Here is a 21,759-nt window from a genome sequence, read left to right as displayed (position 1 = left end):
TTCATTAAAGAATTTTCATTGATAATCCTAAAATAAATCGTCAGGATCATTCGAGGGTATTACATAAATCATATTTTACCAATAAAAATGATATCTCCGTTACTTTACGTTCATTAACTATTATAGAAAGTAGAAAAATTTTTATACAAATTGAGATAAGGACAAAGTATTATTATTAACTTGGGATTTTTAACGTTTAAAGTCATTTTATTGAATATCCAGTGGATACACTAGGGGGAATTGGAGCACCTACACATGGGAAATGTATTGGCAGGAGTTTTGGAGATCAAAACCATTTCATTTGAACTGCTTCACTCGTTAATTAAAGTAATAAATGATGATTGACAGTTCTTGTTACGTTGGGATATGCATTTTCATCGATTTTCAAGATGAAAAATAAATCTCAAACCGCTACTTTGTCCTTATGCTTTGGTTTATCGTCATGTTATTAAGTCAAGTAATTGTTAATTTTTAACGTTTAATTATTATTATTTATTGCGGTGGGTTTAATATAATGCCATCACGAAATTTTTCCACACTGAAATGGATTATTAGTCTTGGGAATGGGGTGGCTCGTATTTATTTATTTATTTTTCTTCATGGACCTCTGCATCGGTTTATGCAAAATTCTTATCAATCCCGTGGACAAATATTCTCAAAGAATATATATGAGTTTATCTTCAGCTTATTTGTATTATCAATCGATATTACGGTTATATAATCCGTTATATTAATAAGTTGAAGGGAATTAAGAAATTCATTCTTTTAGATTTAGGTTTATATCTCGGGATCTGTGGCAGATGGAAAAATTTTTACTCCACCTTTTTTGCAACTTTTTTTTTTCTCTAGAAATAAGTTGATTATGAATATTTCGGTTTTTTCATTCGATTGCGAGATATTCTCAAAAAACTAGTCGACTAGGATTAAAGTTGTTTTGAAATCTTTTTGTGTTAATCCAGTGATTATTTCGAGAACGAGTGGTTGTAGAGGAAAATGTCGTAAGAACTTTATCTTGGAAATTTTACGCTCTCGGACAAGTTTTTAGTGACTTTTTGTCGTGGTGCCACTCGTTACCGAGATAATTGCGGTTTTAACTGGTGAAAATTGAATGACGAGAGTAATTGTGGTTTTTGGGTTAAAATTGTTAAATTCCTTTGTTCCCTTCAACGGAAAGGCATGAGTATACACAATCAGCGTTTAATATCTTGTAATCTCTCTATCAGGATGAATAAAGCAGGGAGAAATGTCGAATGTTAATCAACAATAGTTAATTTTGCCAATTGGCTATCACCCAGTCTCGGATTATTCTACCACTACGGTATCGTTGGAGTAAGCTGTACACTTAATAACTGAATTATATCGAACATTTTGGATTCAAATGATCGGAAAATGTCTCATTAACGACCGTAAATCAATCGTTCAATTGCTCTCGGCACCATTTTTTCGTTTGTCTCTCGTTGCATCGTTTAAAATGAAAATTCACTCGTTTCGGAAATATAATCCTCTTCTTACTAATTATTTAATCGTATTGTTCGCAATCGGGGGCTTGGGAGATGTATGTGGTGATAAAAAATAAATTACATCCATACAAAAACGCGTACTAGGTAATTATATCTACATTTCAGAAGCAAAACAGTAAAATTCTCCGAGCGAATTTCAGCGAGTCCCCGATTTTTGCGCAATATCTCAGAATCCAGAGAAGATATCAAAATAATTATTCAGACTTTTTTGTAGCTCATGAAATTCTGCACAAAAAAGATTCTAAAAAAATTTCAGTATCTCTCTCGGATCTCCAGATATTGAGGGCCTGAAATCCACTCGAACACCTGCACCTCTTTGCTACTGATTTTCGTTATTCGATGTATCATTCGTATTTTGTAATCATTTTTTCGGTATTATGACGTGCATTGTGCGATTACAAGTTTATTACTGCATGACGACTAGAAGAAATTTTTTTTTTATCGAGGGGAAGGGCGTATACATCTGCATTGCTAGCTAGACACAGAATTAAAAAAAAGGGAAATAATGATTTCCCTGCGATTTAGAAGATTAATCAAGTCCTAGTGGTGATATTTAATAGAGTGGGGGGGAAATTCTAGATGATTATCTCCTGTGGGATTGGTCATCAACTGTAGAAAGCACAAATGTCTCGTAAAATTGGAATTCCCTCGAAATTCATCATCAATTCACTTCTCTTTGTAAAAATTCGTTACAAACATTCTTCAAACGTACCTTCAAATCGTTAAAGAACCTACGAAAATATGGTCACACGTTAACACAATTATTCCATTACGCATTAAAAAATTCCCTGTATATAATACCTACGATATTTCTTGTTTATCCACATCGAGAGCCAATATTCGGTAGCAAAATTGAAAAAAAGATAAATCGAGAGTCTGTTTTTCAGGAATATCTTTAAATCTATGGGTGATACAAGAATTCTCACAGGAACTTTTTTCCAGATCTCGTAATTCGTGAAAAAAAAGTTCCCCTGAAGAATTCCCCATCTCCCATCGATTCCAGTCTACCCTCCAAAAATCAAACCACCCCCTCAACAAATCGAATTCCCTCCCTCACTGGATCGTCGGTTTTCGCCGATTACCTCGGAATCTATAACCCTCACGAGAATTTTTTCGGGAGCTTTTTTGCAGCTCTGAAAATTCCCCACAAAAAAGTCCCCTTAGAAAATCCTCCAGCTCCCTCCTGAACCCCAATAAAATCCCCCGAGGAAGGATTAATTCGCCTGACCCTCAGAATTACTCTGTACCTGTTTCTCAATTTTCCTGGCGAGTTCAGGACTCATGTGCGGATGTGGAAAAGGCATAACCGGTTTCCTCAATATCGTAGGCTTAACCTTGACCTGTGGTTTGAAGGAAGACACTTGCTGGCTACCACCAGTCAGTCTCATATCAGCGAATTTAGCAGCAATAAGTGGTGTCGACCTCGGTGGCAGTGGAGAACGCATTGGCACATCATTGCCAGTTATTTCACTGCTACTGGCCGACCTGACGATCTCACTGCCCTCACCCTGATCCTCATCATCAATAAGACTCTTGATTCTCTCCGAATTTCCCCCATTGGTTTTTGTGTTTTTCTTCAGGGTGCACTGATTCTGCTTGGCAAACCTTTCCGCTGTGCTCATGTCAGGTGACTCTGGACCCTGCGAGGGATTTGGAAGGACTGATGACTCATCGTCCGAGCTGCTGAGACTCGATGACGATTTTTTGCTGTCATCCTGAGGTGTCAGGGGTAAATCCATCACCAGATCTGGTGTATGTTTTTGACGCATGTCCCGAAATTCCTGGAGTACTCGGAAGGACTTTGGAGGCGTCGGTGGCACCAGATTGCACTGAGAGGTCGCACGTTTCTGCCAGAGCTCTCGATTTGCTGAGAATGTTTTTGTCTCGGGGCTATCGTCCTGGGGTGGCGAACCCTCCAGAACACTTTGGGATTTCCACTGCTGCTTTCGAGAAATTCCTCGGGGCTGGGCATCACCTGGGATGTCCTCCAGGGACGGCTCTGGGTCACTCGATGTCGAGAGGGCGTCCAGGAAGTCGTTGACACTTCCGTTCTCGTCACGAAGGGCGCAGTCGGATGGGAATTCACTCGATGGTGTCGAGGGCTTCCCTGGGACTTCCTAGAATTTTTCAATTTTTTTTTTCTTTTTTTAGAGTTTTTGTCCTGTGGGGGTGGAGAATGGGGGATTGTGAAGGGGGTGAAATCGTCGAATGGGGCATGCGAATTTTAGAATTTTCATGCGATTTTTTGAGACGGAGGGGCCCAGTGGGGGACGAAAACTGTTCGAGCAAACTGGGACTTGGGTGGGGGCAGGTGGGAATTGTTTGGGGGGTGATTTTATTGAAGGGGTGAGCACAGAGGAGAAAAATGTTGTTTAGATTTTTTCGAGGAAATTTAATTCTCTAGAAAAAAGGTCATATGAAGTTTTCTCCTAAAAGCAATAATTTTCTAGATGCAGGTGATAATTGGAAGAAAGTCCTTTCTCTTTGATTTCTACGAATTCAGTGAACACATCAATTTTGCTAATTAACTTGATAACGAATGGCCGTATGATAAAACTCAATTATCATTTTCTGTTAGAAATTGAGTGCTCTACAAAAAATGTCATGTGGATTTTCATCGTAGAGTTGATAATTTTTTATAAAAAAGCGAATTGGAAATAGTAAAAGTGAATTTTCCTCTGTACTCAGGTGAAATAATGCAATGAATGAGAGTAAAAATGCGGAGGAGATGGAGGTCAATGAATTACTCACCCAATGAAAATATTTATAAACATTTCTTTCATTTCTCAAAGTTTATCCGTGCTGTCTAAGACGTATCTGCTATCGGCATTCCCTTTGGTATCGTCTACAGACTGAGTTTGTTCTACAGGACTCTATGGGATTGCACAAAACCAACTGAACAGTCAATTCGACACTCCCTCCCCTCCGTTAAAAAAAAAATACATCCAAAAACATGAAATCACCGAACCAACAAAATTTCATAAAAACAACACACAATTGCACAAAAATTAACACTTTGTTTGTTTATTGGTCAGCAGTTTAATCGAACAGTTTTGTTTTTTTTCTCTAAATTTTAATTTCCTCGAATAGTCTTAGGGGCCTAAGCGATTAATATCTCTCAGACCTAAACATAAATCTGGAAAACAGAGTAAATAATGTGAAAATAATATAAATAACCCAAGATCCACTTGCACAGGCATTCGACAGAACAAGAGCAGAAAAATAGATAAATTATACTTATCGATTAAAATACAACACAAGTGGCGAACATGCACGGGCTTTGATATATTTTAGTTCTTTTTTTATTTACAATTATCGTACAGAGTTTACTACTGAACTAAAAGGGGCTGTCGCTTGTCCTAAGGATTAATTAATCCGTCAGTCCCTGCGAGTCGTTTTATTCCTTGGTGGGGAGGATTTTGTGAATTTGTAAAAAAAAATGAGAAAAATTCAGTCTTATCGGTGATGAACTCGTGGTTTACAATATTTGGGGACAGAGAGGAATTCATCCAGAATATTAAATCCAGAGAAATGAGAATTGAGAGTTTAATAAAAAAAAATAGACGATAAATTCCTCTCGATCTCGATGAAACTTGAAGCAGTGCATTGTGCTTTTTTTGCCAGCGAAAATTCATGCATCTGCGATACGAGGAGCTTGTCTCGAGGCCAAGCATAAAAAAAAATATAAAAAATAGAATTCTTTTCATTTTGTTTTTGATGTGCTAAACTGTTGTTTCCAATACCTCTCGACTGATGAGCGTTTGCGAGGCACAGGCTGTGCTCCCCACTGTCATCGATATAATGGCATTGTTGGGAATGACTTCGGTATGTTGAGGAGCCCCGGAAGTCGTTACAGTGTCTGATGCATTTGTCGTAGGCCATGCATTGTTGTGATTGCTATTTGGTCCCATCAGAGGTGAATTATTGCTCGAGAGAGTGCTGTCTGCTGAGCTTGATGCTCGTCTACGCATTGACTCTTCACTGGAGGACTTCAACAGGTCTTTGTCACGCTCTTCATCCCTAAATAAAAATAATAATAAATCAAACCTCATTAATTTATCACAATTTTTTATTTAATCGTTGTTTACTGGTTGATCCACTCACTTTATCTTGAGCATTATATATTTATCAGGGATGAGTCCCTCTCGTCCACCCACCGAGCCCCTCCACCAGTCATAACTCACTTGCATATAAAGAGTTATGGTATCACCTTTTTTGAAACTCAATTCACGCTCTGATCGTGCGTTAAAATCGAATTGAGCTGTTGCCTCAAGATTTTCTGATTCTGCAACAATAATTTCCATTCATTGAAATTATTTCAGTTAAATTCCAAATCAATTGAGTCAAGATGAAATGGATAATAAAATATAAATCCAAAAAGCCTCACCATCCTCAGAGGGATAGACCTCGGAATCCATATCCTCTTGAACTTGTTCAGTGGGCGAATCCCCCACGTCCCTGAAAATAAAATAAATATCAATCAACAACAGTCGAAATTTTTTCCACTCCAAGTGCAATGAAAACGGCGATTGAACTGTCCGTCAAGTGTCAAAAAATAAAGAAAATAATAAAGAGATAATAAAAAAGCCCTGAATAAACTCCACTCACCCGTCATCTGGTTCTCTGCTGATGTACTTCTCATACTGAATGCCCCCGATGTCATCAGGGAATATCTCCTCGCAGAATGTTATAATATTCTTGATAAGTTCATTGACCTGATTCTGATACTGCACCTGATCCTTGTCTTCAGGTACAGGAACGAGTGTAGGGCCAAAGCAAATAGCGAGATTGTACGGATCCATCATATTCTCATCAGAGAACTCCGAGAGATGATTGAGAAAAGCAAAGAGATACCGCATAACGATAACAACAGGTCTAGAAAGACTGGATATGAGTTCCTTCATCTTGAGTACAAATTCCTGTTTGGATTCTAGTTGTGCGAGCTCCATGAGATGCTCAAAGTATATAATAGGAAAGAGTGGTTCCCTGAGTTCTCTGAGATATAGTTTGAGAACTCCAGCGACAGAATTGATGTCGGAGGCATCGGTGACATCGGCCAGAGGGTCCTCCCCACGTTCAAACCACTCTCTAAAATTATTTATCTCAACCTGTGACCCTGAAACTCGGAATATTCCCTGATGGTGAAGCCCATAAAGATTTATCACTCTTATGCAGCTCTTGACGATGAGGGGAATCTCCTGGTTCATCGTCTCCAGATATTCCTCGAGTGATCCCCCGAATAATTTTGGCTGTCCATTCATCTGGAGACGACCAATTCTTTTTCTACGCGCCTGTTTCTGTTTGGAGGTGGATATCGAGGGATTGGGACTGGCATTTGAGCCATCCTGGAGAGACTGACGGATATACTCCTGCTTGGCATCGAGTCGAGCTATCCTAGACGTCCCTAACAGATACTCCCGGAATTTCATGAGGTAAAAGTCCTCAGTCTCCTGTCTGTCTGCGCGTAATTTAATCTGTACTGTCTCTGGTGGTTTCGATGTTGGCACTGAATTATCACCAAAATACCTGGTGCAATCATAATCCTTAGCTGTCAGCATCTCCAGGAGACTGGCTTCAGCCGTTTCAAGGGTCTTCCAGACCTCCTCAGACTCGGTCCTCAAGGAGGTCACCCTCTGCTGGAGCTGCGTCAGTCTCTGCTCCATCTCAGTGTGAAGAATCTTCTGGAGTTCTGGCTCGTGGGCGTCGTCACCGCGTTGACACTGGAATTCAAATTTCTTGGGGATCATGAAGGCGGCGTGATGTGACTCCAGGAATCGCTGCTTGTCAGCCCTCGAGTCCAGGGAACCGACGCACGCAGCTAATTGTTCAGCACCTGATTGCAGCGATCTTTGTCTACCCTCTTCTGCACTGCAGTGCATCAGGAGGGCCCGGGCGATGCAATTGTGAAAGCCAAAGTCCATGCAATCGATCAGATCAGACAGATCGTCCACAAAGTATTTGTGAATTGTTGTGTTTGAGGCCTCCAAGCAGAGAATGTACTCGTTGCGAGCTTTCAGGGCTTTCAATTTCGCCTCCGTGTACTTCGCCTTCCTCTGGAATTTCAGGATTTAACAAAAATAATTTCACCCGTCAGGAATTACTCCCGGATTTTTAAGAAGGGCGCGTGAAAAATGGCGCTCAGTAGAGTCAAATGGAGTTCCGGTGTTCAGGTGTTCAGGGGTTCAGGGATTCATGCGCTCAGGAAAATTCAGGAAGTTCACGCGTTTTTTTTTGGTTCGTTATTCAACTTGGAATGGTAATTTGCATTATTCGGTTATGAACAGTACAATAAAACGTACGAGTCTACAATGTTCTTCCCCTAATTGCGGTTCTCTGATTACTCCACTTAACCACAAGAATTTATCGGCAAACGTCTCAATTCTGCTGACACGTTTACAACCGAGCATTCCTTGCTACTTTGAGATCCCGTTAATGTTGTTATCGCTTTGCATCAAGTCATCTCGGGACTGACCATCTGGGATGATTAATCATCGTCAGAGCGTCTCAATGTATCGCGTTGTTTTTCCTCTTATCTGCCAACCCCCCAGCCTAATCACCGCAAAATGTATTCAGTTCTATCTCGACATCGACAAGAGATACCAAAATATCATATGAATATATTTTGTAGCTCGCGAAATTTCCCGCAAATTTTTCCTTTCACATTTTCCTTGAAAATCAGGTGTTCTCTCAATAAATCGTTAGGTAGTCTTGAAAATTTATGAAATGCATGGACCGGCTTTGGGCCAAAGGGTTAACTTGGTTTTAAAAAAAAAGTGGTCGCGGGAGCAATCGGGCCAATGACGCAAATACCTAATTCAGACATCCTGGAGCTGTGGCCTGAATCCACCCGAGACCTGCAGTCCACTATTCCATATCTGTTTAAATATTCATCGCGCAAAAAATGATAACGACCAAATGGGGATCCGTGGAATGAAATAAAGGCTCTGCGCGCATTCTCTGGTCTATTCTAGCTGGAGTTTATTCAACATCCGTTACGTGTCATGAAAACGCCCTCGCGCTTCCTCGTGAGATATATTCGTAGGTAAGAATTTTCCAACGGAGGAAAACCCCTTGGGAGGCGAAAAATAATTATTTCATCCGAGTCAAATAAATTTCATGCGATCAAAACGAATTGTCAATTTTTAAATATAATTATTTGTTGCAAACCTTGTTAACTTCCTTCTCGATGAGTTTGTATTTTTTACTCCTAGCTAATTTTTCAGGTGGTGCATTCGTCACTTCGAGTTTGCTCCTCTGCTGCTCAGCAACTCTGAGTTTAGTCTCAGCCTGTCGTGATTCTCCCTGATAAGCCTGATAAGTCTTCATTGTCGTGTGCAATTCGTGGAGTACCCTGAGGATTTCCTCGTGCGTCTCATAACCAATTTCACGACAGCGTCTGTAAATTCTCTGGACATCTTCCATAACTTGATTGAGACGTCCCACGAGATGAGTACTGTAAACCTCGGAGAGGGCTGCGTGGTCCCTGCTCAGGGATTTTGTTTCGTTCACTAGCTGCTGCCAGCAGGCATAACTCGAAAATAAGGGCCACTGCTCCCTCCTGGGGGAAATAACATAAGTTTTCCAGCTATAGCTTTTCACCTCTTAAATTTATTCAACCGTTTAGGAACCGCGAGAAACCCTGAGTCGAAATCCCAAAATCTTTTTCAACTTCATCGTGAAATATTTCCGAAATTACGGCAGATAGCGATTTTTTCGATAAGATCATTTTTGTAGAGCCAATTGAGAATTACAAAAAATTTAATTACAAAAATTTCACTATCTCCCTCCAGTTCCAAGATATCGGTTAAAAATCGGCAATGCAATTTTTCTGGAATTATTTCATGAAAAAATGACTGATCATCGGATACTAACTTTTGTTTTTGCTCCTTATGCCTCAATTGAATACTTCTAGCCATTTTATCCAGTGATTTACTGTAATCTAACTCAAGTTCCGCTCTTCTGCGGAAGAAGTCCTGGAGTTCCGCTACAAGTGCCACCTGGGACTCCATCCTCACGTCGAGACATCTCAGCTGCTCGTTCAATTGCAGCCGTATATCTGCAGAATAACAAAAAAAAATTGCATACTTCATTCCCAGTGACTCGTGACAAGGGGGGGGGGAGTCTATAATCGAATCTCCACCGGTGCATTCTGCACAGAACAGAACAACCAACTTCCGGCCAGCGAAGGGAATAATAATGGCCGTCAGCCGGTGAATGATAAAAAGGGAGGGAAAAATATGATTTCGACGGGTTTTCTCTCTCCGGACGCTGAATAAAGTACTCGGTATTTTTTTTTTCCTCGTCGAGGGGAGATACAACTTTTACGCGGCTTTCTGGAAGAAGAAGCTGCTCCATGAAACGGCGTGAGGTCTCTCCGTCGGCTATTAATAAAACTCCTCTCATTTTCGGGTGTTTCAACAATTACACGCGCCCAAGAATAACTGGACAATTTCAAAATAATTTCGCCATGTTTTTATCATCCGAGAGCACTTGACCCCGAATTTTACAGCAATCTGATAAATTAATTAAGTGATAGGAAAGTAGTTAGATATGGTTTCTAATGAGACAGAGATAGATCCCCTATAATAAAAGTCAAGAAACGAGTAATCAATAAAGTCTAGTGCGTGGTCTGTTTTCATTTCATCCCCTCTCAACGCACATATGTGCGGCGGATGTAACTGAGCCGGGGTAAATATTGCACCCTAAAAAAAAATACGTTAATACAGAAAGGAGAGCCATAATGTTGAAGAGAATAGCTGAGGGTGGGGAGGGAAGGGGGCAAGACACGCGATGAAATACAGTGAGGACATGCTACAGGCGCTCTTTTTAAAGATGAAAAAATAAAAAGCCATGTTGACTATAACAGACTGCTCGTTATTTTGCCCTCTGTCCCACGTGAAAATCACTCATTTTCGGGCTCTCTTTGTTTATCCCTTTATTTCCCTGGTGCATGATACAACCCTTCCCTTTCCCCTCCATATTTTTTTTTTGTTCTGGGCAACTGCACGTTCATTCAACCGCCCACCACATCCAGGGAACACAAAGCAACGACGAAAATGTGTCATCCTTCGGGCATTATTTAATTTTTTTTTTTTGCCAGACGTTTCATTCCGAAGAGTTGTAATTTCCTCCGGTGCTCTGTGATTATTCAAATAATATCGAAATATTTTTTCAGATGATGATGGTTCTGAACCTGAAACCTATTCATTAGGGTTTGTTCAGGGAAATGATCTGGGGATTGGGGTCTATTTTTGGAGTAATTGGGGTTTTGCTTGAGGGTGTTCAAAGGCTGAGCTCGTGTGACCTTTCAGTCGAATCGAATTGTTGAATTTATAAACCATGTTCAAGCCCACGTAATTGTTCGAATGGAACCCTGAATTGTTCCATTGCAATCGTGTTTCCAATTGATCCATCCAATTGTTCCGTTGGAACTTCATGAATCCCTGGAACCGACGATTCCAAGCCGAACAAGAGGTTTTGAACCCGTGCCCTTCAGAACACTTTGTCATCGCGCTAACCACTTGGCCAAAGCGCCACTGAATCTTCTCCATCCAATTTTTTTTCCATTTCTCGAGGTTCCGTATGGCGATCGCCACGTGTGGACCACATGTCGATGAACTTGAGTTTCTTTCCATTAAAAAAAAAACCACTCCCTCTTGCCACTCAACTAATACATGGCTGTCTCGAATTATTGGAAACCAAGTGCGATACATGTCGTGCGCACATTCTCCAAACTATTCCCTTCGCGCTCCAACCACTGAGGGATTTTGTATCGATTTTCTTCCCTTCTCCTTCAACACAAACCACCACCGATGATTCATCGCTCCTTTATACCACTATTCAATCACCCGTAATTAATTTTTCTCATTTTATTCCCAGAAACCCGTTGTTCGTCGGGATTCTCAATGTCTGATTTATTCATGCGGTTTGTGTATTCATTTATGAGAGAAATTCCGTTTTATTTTTCCGGGAGGCGCGATTTTATCTACTCTGAGGTCTGTCCTTTCTCACATAAAGCTGATAATCCCCTCGTGGAAGGAAACAGAATCTTGAGTTTATAAAACCTCACGATTTCCAAACTCCATTATTTCTCTTAAAAATATTGACGCTAACGATCCAAAAATCATTAATTATCTCGATCTAATCATTCAACATTCTCCCAAAATTTCTCAAACATTGCCAATGCAATCGCATCAACAGTCGATCTGCTTAAACACTGCACTTTCCCAGGAAAATTGTGCAATGATTTGGAAAACAAAATTAAAACAAATAATACCTCTCGTCCATGTCTCCCTGTCCTGCCTGGATGATGACAACTTGAACATGCCGATTTATTTAACGCTCCGCGGAACTGTCACTCTTGATTAAAAACTGATTAGTCCATTCAAATAAAATGTCCACTATTTTTTTCTTCACTTTATCAGTCGCTGTAATGCCGTGTCAGTTGAAAATGTCGCAAATGAAAACGCTCACCTCGTCATTCTCACCAAAATGCTGGCGTTTGCCAACTTTACACGGCCTCGTAGTCGTTATCGTTGTACTGCGTCGCATTTCCGTCTCTCTTATATTTATAACAAACCTAACGAGTTGGAGAAGGAGTCAAGTTTATTTTAATGCAATCCACATTTTTTTTTTTCAACAATTACCGTTTTTCGGATGACGGAGTGCGACGTCTCGGGTTATTCACTTTTTAATGAACCGTTAATTAATTATCGCCATTCCTCGATTGTGATGATGACTCGTTTTAATGTTGATAGAGTTTTTTAATATTTTTCTGAATTCATTTAATATTTCTCTTCATTTATTAATCGACGAATAAATTTTACTGTGTGGGAGGTGCGTCTGACGTTTCAATGCGCGATTTTTTATTCAATTTAAATTCAAATTATTTATACATCTTCTGTTCGTCCTGGTACATACCAGAAAATATAGATTTAGATAATTATAGATTTGTTATAAATTTTCCTATGGAGAAATGCAATAAAATTGATTTTCAAAACTCATTAGATCAGTGAATCAATTCGTGTTGACGATTGCCTTCGAAATTTTTCGTATTTTTCCCATCCCGAATTCCCCCAAAATTCAAAATCATTAATTTGTTTACATTCGCATCTTGGAAATCCAACGGGGCCCAAAAGGCCCGCTGTCCAAATGAATTACCGAGAATCACGTGTTGATTCGTTGCATGAGTGAGAATTCGAAAATAAACATCGAGTGAGAACCAAATGGACGTTAAAATAAATTCAGTGGCTGTTACTCCGACATGTGGGTTACGACCTACTAAAATCGAATTAATTCAATTAAATCGATCGATTGATCGGATCTAATGCCCCAGTCCACCTGATGCGTCTGGCAATCGCTATTGCTATTGGAGAAAAATAGAACACGTCACAGTTTCCTAGTAGGGACTTTAACGGATGTTGAGGTATAAGTCTGGATAAGAAATGTTTTTAATTCTCAAGTTGATGACGTGATTTTTGATGATCCGAACACCGCGAGTGCCGTGAGCTCACTGAGGAATGGGATACGTTCCTCGATTTATCTCGCAAATTAACCGCAATTACCCGTGGGTTTCTCTGCCATCACTGAACACATGTTAAGTGCAGACAGTTTAGAGATCGTCACGGACCTAGTGACATTGATTGCAAGTACAAAAAATTATTCTCCTTTTTCATTTTCAAAAGATCATGACGATTTGATTAATTATAAAGCTAATGAGTTCATTAACGGCCATTAATTATTTATCTTTGATAATTTACAGGGGGAATAATCGGTAATTATTTCTTTGGGTTTCTTTTTCTTTTTTTTTGCGGTTGTACCGAGAGGATTTAAGTAATTGCGAGTACATTAATAATGAGGCATCATTTTCATTCATATCGAGATCAGTTTGGGAGGGGTGATCGTATTCAGAGGGATATGTCGGGATCTGGGGGAGATAGCGATTTTTTTTGTAGGACCTTTTTTGGAGAGGGGAGTGAGAGCTTGAAGAAAGGTATTCATGGAAATTTTTGTAGTTTTTGTAGGTTCGGAGATATTTCGGGGGAAAGGAGTTGTTAAATCGAATTCTAGGTGGAGATGGATTTGTGAATGATCGATAATTTTTGTGGTTCTTTGGCCTTTGCGGGAGTACGATTGAAAAAAGTCAGAGTTCATTTTGAAGATGATGAAGATAGCTGGACAGTGGCGGGGGATTTAATGGATTTCACTCTGCCACTTTCGAGTAATTGACAATCGAAATTCTTCCAGTTTTATTTTCAAATTCATTTATCCATTATAAAGTACTCCGATTCGAGACGAATATCTTCTTACTCAATTATGAAATTCAAGCAAATCAGATTTAATTCTGAAGATAATAAAAATATCTACAAAATGGCGGAGGTTTCATTGAATTTCCCTCTGCCAATTCCGAGTAATTGACACTTGAAATTTCCTCCCACTCGAGCGCTCGTCGACTTAATTTACTGATTAGACGTAAACTGAATTTAGAGCCTAAATCAATTAATCAATTTAATTTGGAATTGTTCGGGGGTAATTTCGCGTGAATTTGTTGGCGTGAGGATGTACAAATATAGACAATGGACGAGTGAAAAAAAAAATGAAGTACCGAGACAATTATTATGATTATGGCGAGTGGAAACGACAAATGGAGAGAATTCATCGATCGATGTCGCATGACTCCAGGCAACTGAAGATACAATGAAAGTACCGAGGGAGGGGGGTAATTGGAGCTTATGGCGCACCTAAATAATGTACAATGAGCCGTGGCTTGGATGAGAAGAGATGAAGAAGCGCCAATGCAAAGGGGATTGATATGCAGTAGCTTCTCCATCGGCTTCCTTCCTGTTGGAATAATAATTGTGGGAGAGGAACAACAACAACAATTAACATCGAAAACAATCATAACAATCATCCAGCATTTTTCCCCCCCACAAAAAAAAAATGCGACGAAATTTCCATTTTTCAAATAATCAAAAAAAAATCTTTTACATGGATTTTATATGGATTTATCTCGAGAATTATCGATCCTACGATTAAACCGTACAGGACTTTTTTCGAGCTGATCATATTTCCAGGAGAAGCGATCTTTTCACATTTCTTTCTAAAATCAATAGATTCGGAGATAAGCCCGTGTTTAACTCGGGGAAAAATTCGGGCTCAACGCCGAAAGCGGGAATTTCCCAATTTTCTCGGTAGAATCGAATTAATGACATCCACAGGGTTAAATTGGACTCATCAATTACCGAAAAAATAATTCGCGTTGTGAAAATAATTAAAAGCTCAATTACTTCCGTCAATTGCACTGAGGGGGGAATTAAATTCCACATTTGATAGGTCAACGGACAAACGAAGAGGTATATAAAGACATTATTTGCCGTGAAATAATTCCATGAGAGATGAGGAAAATCCCCGGGAAATTGGATCTCAATGTTATTTAATGGAGACTGTCGTCAGGCCAAAAAGCCAGAGGCGTTTGTCTACAATGAATTTATTGTAAAATAGTACACCCGCATGAACCGACCTATGACCTCGAGAAATAACCGGTTCATTCCCCTTTTCAATTTCAGTTTTTACTGCTCTTTCATTGTTCGAGTTGAATTTAACCACCGGCAACGATAAAATCAACTCTCCCTCATTTTAAATCCCGAAAATGCATTTGCATCTCATTTAAACTGATATATCAGCAAAGATTTTCTGGGAGAAATAATTTTATCAGTGCACCGGTTAAATTGCTATTTCAATCGAGATATCGGGTACATCCGACTGCAAATTGGAGTTTTATCGAATCCTCGGGCTTCATCCGATATGGAAATTCGCGAGATCGCGATTTTATCGCGGTATTATCGCGTTATCATCGCGTTATCATCGATTTCGTGTTTTCTTGAGGATCGGATTGGAGGATGGAGAGTTGGGGGGGAAATATTTGGGTCTCATCTGTTGAGATTAAATGGGAACTTTCAGTGATTATAGGGCAAAGTCGATATATTTTCTCTGAGAAAATCGTGAGGAGATGAATCACGTTATGGAAGTGGCACGTTAACCCCTCGCTCTCCTTCAAAGATAACAGAATTGGATGGAAAGTGGAGGCATTTCCGGCTGCTGTTCAGACACTGATGGTTTGATGGACCGGAACAATTTTATTTTTCATTCCGGGGATCTGTTGAAAATTCTAAACACGAGATTTTCCGTGAAGTGACGATGACGCCGCGTCAAAACACATTTAGATTCTCCGCTGTTCGTCACTTTGACTATTTTTGAATACTAGATCTATCATGAAGCTCAGAATCACTGGAGGGAAGTGAAACAAATGGAATTTTATTTTTTTTTCACATAATTATCGAGTCTTTGTCATTTTCTAATGATTCTAGGGCAATCAGGAAAATATTACATTCTTCTCACTCCAGTTTTCGCTGAATATCTCGGAATCCAGTGAAAATAACGAAATTTTCATATGAAGCTTTTTTTGAGGTCTTGAAATCCCCAACAAAAAAGTCTTCACAAAAATTTTCCTATCTCCCTCAGCCACGGAGATATACCACTGAGAAACCAGTGATAAACTCTTCAACCTCTAATCCAACCATCAATTAACCCTCAATCATCAATTTATCTCAAAAACTACGACTTCTACAAAAAAATCAGTATTCACCTTTTCTCCAGGAAATTAAATGACCCCCAAAAAACGTCCCCAAAGTTTCCCCCTAAAACCAATCCCTCCAGAGATAACCGACAATTTACCAAAAAATTTCCGCTGTCCTGTCAAAATGTCCCCATCAATTTTCCAATTCCCAAAAATCCCCGAAACTCTCGCCCAAAAAAAAAAAAAAAAAAATCAAATCCCCGCAAAAAACATACCTGGAAACACGTCCTTGGTCTCGGGACTGGAAGGATGGATCCAGCCATTCCTCTGTTGAATAATACACTGAAACATGATGCCTCGATACCAAAACTCAATCTCTGATCAATCATCCAGTCATGGTGTCATCATCACCGTGTGGTCCACCCTCAATCACCACCACTACCACAACCCGATGATATTTACTCATGAATAATCACTGCATTGAGTTCTTAATCCAAAGACGTGGAAAAAAAAAAATTAAGTAAAATGGTTAGATGCTGGAAGGGTGTGCACGAACCGCTAGCTGGGCTGCTGGGATCGAACTAGATGGCTGGCTGGTCGCCAGGCAACCAGGGGATATTTTCCGTCCTTGTCAAACCTGAATTGCCGTTCTCCCTTTGTGCTGGATGTTCCGCCCCCCCTTTACCCCCCTAGCCCCCGCACTTCGGATGCTGCGCCACTCACGAATCTTCACTCTCTCTCACTTCCGGAGTACAGTCCCTTTTACCACCCCCTCTCATGAATTAAAAAACAATTTTAAAAATTATTTTTTGATTTTTTTTTTTGAAAAAAACGTGTCCATCACGAAATTTGGCGCGATATTTTACGTCGCGAATTTTTTTTTTTAGGAATTCGGGGTCAAAATCGTGGGTCAAAGTTGTGGGTCAACTGTAATTATTTTATTGTTTCACTGGTATTTTAAATTATTTATGTGAGTTCAGCAGAATTTTTTTTTTAATTGAAAATTGAGGGCGGGGGCGTGGGGGTAGATTTTTTGGGTTGGGTGGGTTTATTAGACCCACGTGGGGTGTGGGTGAAATGGGAGTTGAAGTGATAGAAAATGCGGATGCACGATGGGTGTTGTGAACAGTTCTGAACTCGACTGAGCGAATAGAAGCCGCCAGGACTTGCGGGCAATATTCCCCCACGTTAGCGAACACCGGGTCTGAGGTGGTGTGGGTGAAAAAGAGGATAGAGAGGAGAGACGAGGCGATTTATTAACGGTGCGATGGCGATCCGATGAGTAAAGAGGGTTGGATAAGGACAGGGATATACGAGGTGATTCTAGGAGATTATTCTGTTGTACAGTTTGTTTATGCAGTATAGGAATGAGGTGAACTCGTCTGCAATAAGATTTGCAAAATGCGATTATTTTGCCGAGCGATGACCCGGGATTGACGGAAATATTTCTGAATTTGTGGGGTAATTTTTGGGGGTCAAATGACCCACACTAGGTCAAACGGGGATAAATCGAAGATTGAAGGTCAAAAAAAGGGTAAAACCGATTGAAATAATGGGAAAAAAAAATGGTGATATCCTCAAGGTCACGTGAAGATCGAAAATATTGATCGACTGATCCCAGACCCGGAGCCATGACCCCAGAATAATGAGACTATCCATCTCCTTCGCACCTGCATCACCCGCCGGCGCATTTCCAACAGAATAAAAAAAATGGACTTTTTCCCTTCTACTCATTTCACTGTACAATGTACCGAGAGCCGCTCGATGAAAACTTAAACACTTGTTGACCAATGCTGGGGCCGGTAAAGTCTCGCGTGACGGCCTTTCACTCGGCTCGAAACATCGGGCCCCAACTCCATACACCTCCAACCGCAAACAGAATATTCCATGTGTTCGAGCCTTTGACCTGGGGATTTAGATGTGTGCAAACGGTTCGCATTCACCCAGTGAGAGTCACAGTCACGGTCACGCTTCGTAGGGCCCAGGATACAAGGTTGCCACAAGTCTTTCTCAAAATTTGAGGGACCTGGACAAGCCCCAACTCCAAAGTCTCAAATTAAGACATTATCTCAGACTTTGATACGTCCATTTCAATCCGGAATGTCTCAACGCAAGACTTGGGAGATTGTATTGAAAGTCTGAAATCTTTCTCAAAATTTGAGGGACTTGGATAAGTCCCAATTCCAAAATCTCAAATTAAAACTTGACTTCAGACTTGAAAAATCCCGTTCAAGTCGGAGCGTCTCCAATGAATTTTTACGAGCCCCAAATTGGGACTCTTCAATGTCTCAATTTGAGACCCATACAATCTCCAAATTGAGTCCTGAAGGTCTCAAATTGGGACTCATAAAAGTCTCAATCCGAGCCGCTCGGTCCCAGCATCAATTTACAAGGATTTTTTTTTTAATTTTTTCCTTTTTTTATTTTTATCTAATTGTCGTGCGATTAATTGCAGTTGGGGATCGGCAATCAGCCGAGAATGGCTGGTGGACAGGTCTTCGGTTTATTACCGAATGCTGACACAGATTCACGATGAAAAATCGCGGTGGGACAATGATCTTGTTACAGTCGAGAGGTCTATCTCGTCGGGGTGAAAGCACGTGGATAAGTGGCAGGTAAGGACAGCTGGAGAGGCTCTCGACCCATACGAGGTGTAAAACCGTGTGCTGTGGTCGAAGATCATTAAATTTTTTTCCTGACATGGATTGCATCGCTCACCAATGATAGCAATTATTCACATCGATGATTCTATCCTCACTAAAAGTGAAAGTGTGAAAAAAAAATTTTTGGGTCAGACTAAATCTTACAAAAGTCCCAATTCGATAGCGCCAGGATTACAATTTGAAATACTCAATAGTCTTAAATAACCAGTCCTTCAATGTTCCTTCAGTTCCTGATTGAAGACTGACGGGATGATTTTAGATGTTCAACAAGTTCAAGTCAAGTCTTTCAAGTCCTAATTTGAGACTTGAAAGGCTCAACCAAAAATTTCTGGTGGATACACATTTTTTCACATCAGTTTGATGATTCCAGAATTATTCAACGCGTCTAGACCAGTCATCAACGATAAATAAACCATGAAAAAAATGATAACAATCATCCGAGAGATGACCGTGAGACTTGAACTCGGGTTTCGTCGCGTGTTAGAATTAAACCTCGAGCGTCACCTCTGCTAATTATCCCCGTGTAATTTCTCACGCCCGGGGGATTTGGGGATAATAAAATAGTGGTGCTTCATTGTGATATTGGAGTTAATATCCGTGTTGGATTACTCCAGAGAGTGAAACGGAGATGTTATGAGAAGTCCAATGGAAACAGACCGAGTGAGGACGGAAATTCCCCAACAAAAATAGACGTAAGGATTTTTATTTTTACTTATTTGGAATTGGAGTCGACTAACATTTTCATATTTCACCTCCGATGTCAGTGGATTAAGCACTAGTCGCTATTTAATCCCAGAATTATCCGAGAATTATCCCAGAATAAAATAAAAATTGATTTTTCATTCATCAAATATTTATCAGTGGAAATTTCAGTCCAGTGATTTTTCACGCACATCATCCCAGGTAAAAAATAAATAAATATTCTAAAATAGCATTGGAGGGTTGCCTTCGGACCTAGAGTCTCTCTGATCAATTGGATCCCCTCCCCAATTGATCAACCAACAATTGATCATTAATCCCCGGATCGTCAATTTTATGAGGCAATCACTTATTTTTGAAGAACCCGGGATCAATGACCAAGAGTGGACAATCAGCACTCGCTGTTGTATTGAATTGTAATTTTTATTCTTGCTAATAAAGCGTTATGCAACTTCTGTCAATGTCTAATAATTTTCAGACTAATTGTTGCAATGACGATTGCACGTCAAAGGAAATTAAATTCCGCTGCATGGGATAAAACGTGAATTCAAGTTGTGAGAGTCAATGAATTTTCTCGGAATGATTCTAATTATTTGTGTGATAATTAAGAGGATGGGTGATTTATAATTGCAATGACGATTTTTTAAAATTGATTGACCATTTTTATCGCATCGGGGAGATGGTTTTATCATTTTGTTGCACTTTCACAAAGATTTCCTTTGAAAGTTGTCCGTGAATTAAAAATATATCGACTTGATTAATGACTATCTCGATAAATTATCCACTTTCATCTTGTAGTTTATCATAATCTCCGTTGACATAATGATTTTACAACGGAATTATCAATTCATGATGTGAGATTGCAAATTTGTAAATTTCTACGAAAAATCCGTCAATTTCCCCAGAATTTCCCAGGGGAATTCAGAGGAACTCATTAATTTCCCCATCAATACATAATGAGTAATTAAAAATATTCAATTATCCGAGTCTAAATGAAATTTTAATTAAAACCATTAATCGACAATTGATTTTCCAATGAAAATTTGAATTTTCATGATCAACTGAAAAGCCAGGGAAATTATTTCATGATTATTAAAAATTCAGGAAAAATAGAGAACGTCTAGACCATTGAGAAATAAATTGATTCGTTAATGAAGGATTCTCCAAACATTTCCTATCACTCTCTCTAAAAATTCCAGTGATTTTTTAACCTGAACGTCAATTTTTTATGGAATAGTATTAAATAATTTTTCCCTCATCCCACCAATATCCAGACGATAGTGAATAATTTTTCAAGGTTGCAGCAACCTTTGTGCACGTCTGTATCCGTTGCATTCACGTGCATTCCATGGGTGCAGGCAGTTGAGAGAATGGAGTTCTATTCGAATGGAAAAATCCCTTCCACGGGCCATTGATTCGCTCCAAGACTCGAATATTAATAAATAAATTCACCTCATGGCTACATGAAAACCATTTGAAACTTCATTCTCTCCCTGCTGCATCTACATTTGAATATTCTCTATAATTAGAGCCTAAAAAGAAGAGACGAGACAATAATAGGATTTGCACTGGTAGCCAAGTTCGAGGGCCCTCATCAATTCGATCACTCATTACTAAACCAAATCAATTAAAAATCAACACGAATTTAATCGAAAGAGCAATTCCTCACGAGTGAAAATCAGGGACTGGAAATTTTCTGATTAAAATTCTGCAATTGTCCCATTTTTACTGTCATGGCGACACATGAAATGAATTTAAGATTTTATTTTTAAACAACTCCAACCCGATGTATTTTTAATGGATTCTGTAAAGATAGAAATCCCAGAGACGGAATCAATATCGAACATCAAATTTTCGATGGTTCTGGGTTCAAGCTGGAGATATGATTGATTTGAGATAGAGAAAATTGGATTTGACGTGAATTTAAAATGAAAATTAAAGAATTATTCTTGAGGAGAAAATCCAGGATGTCTCTTGGTAGATTGCCAATGTCTACGAAGTGACACTTTGACAAACAAATTGCATCTGCCAGTTTCACTGCCAATGGCGTTTCAGGCCTCTATCTCAAATTATCTTTTCGTCCAGTGTAAACACATTTTCTTTTCGGTTGAAAACCGAATGTTTTTCACCGCCAGCTGAACCATTGGAGGCTTTGAACCATGAAAATTTAAATCCCGTTATTTTCCCAGGAATTTTAATTAATTACACGATAGTTATGGGTTTAAATTATCATTTGGAGATTGTAAATTAGCCGGACATTTAGGTGCCACCGTAAATCAGAGGTCGGGCTGTTAATTTTGAC

At 39.5% G+C, this 21,759-nt stretch overlaps 1 protein-coding gene across 4 annotated transcripts in view; it reads right to left on the bottom strand.

Moving 5' to 3' along the window:
• Positions 1–501: 501 nt before the first annotated feature.
• LOC105268194 (SLIT-ROBO Rho GTPase-activating protein 1-like) overlaps positions 502–21,759 on the bottom strand; it is a 23,230-nt gene continuing 1,972 nt past the window's right edge. Inside the window, exons 1-9 of one of the 4 annotated variants that reach the window (XM_011307533.1) lie at positions 12,167–13,018; positions 11,797–12,099; positions 9,393–9,576; positions 8,688–9,078; positions 6,129–7,573; positions 5,908–5,978; positions 5,625–5,805; positions 5,264–5,540; positions 502–3,637 (exon numbers count right to left, since the gene is read on the bottom strand). In XM_011307533.1, coding sequence (XP_011305835.1) covers positions 2,735–3,637; positions 5,264–5,540; positions 5,625–5,805; positions 5,908–5,978; positions 6,129–7,573; positions 8,688–9,078; positions 9,393–9,576; positions 11,797–11,845 — 3,501 coding nt within the window. In that variant the 5' untranslated portion in view covers positions 11,846–12,099; positions 12,167–13,018 and the 3' untranslated portion in view covers positions 502–2,734. Of the gene's footprint in view, positions 3,638–5,263; positions 5,541–5,624; positions 5,806–5,907; positions 5,979–6,128; positions 7,574–8,687; positions 9,079–9,392; positions 9,577–11,796; positions 13,019–16,370; positions 17,201–21,759 lie in introns of those variants that run through there. The other 3 variants (XM_011307531.1, XM_011307532.1, XM_011307530.1) reach the window with 3 other exon arrangements.

This window comes from Fopius arisanus, unplaced genomic scaffold (genome assembly GCF_000806365.1).
Source record: "Fopius arisanus strain USDA-PBARC FA_bdor unplaced genomic scaffold, ASM80636v1 scaffold00055, whole genome shotgun sequence".
NCBI classification, from domain to species: domain Eukaryota; kingdom Metazoa; phylum Arthropoda; class Insecta; order Hymenoptera; family Braconidae; genus Fopius; species Fopius arisanus.
Note: the sequence above shows the minus strand (reverse complement) of the source record. Positions and strands in the feature narration are given on the sequence as shown.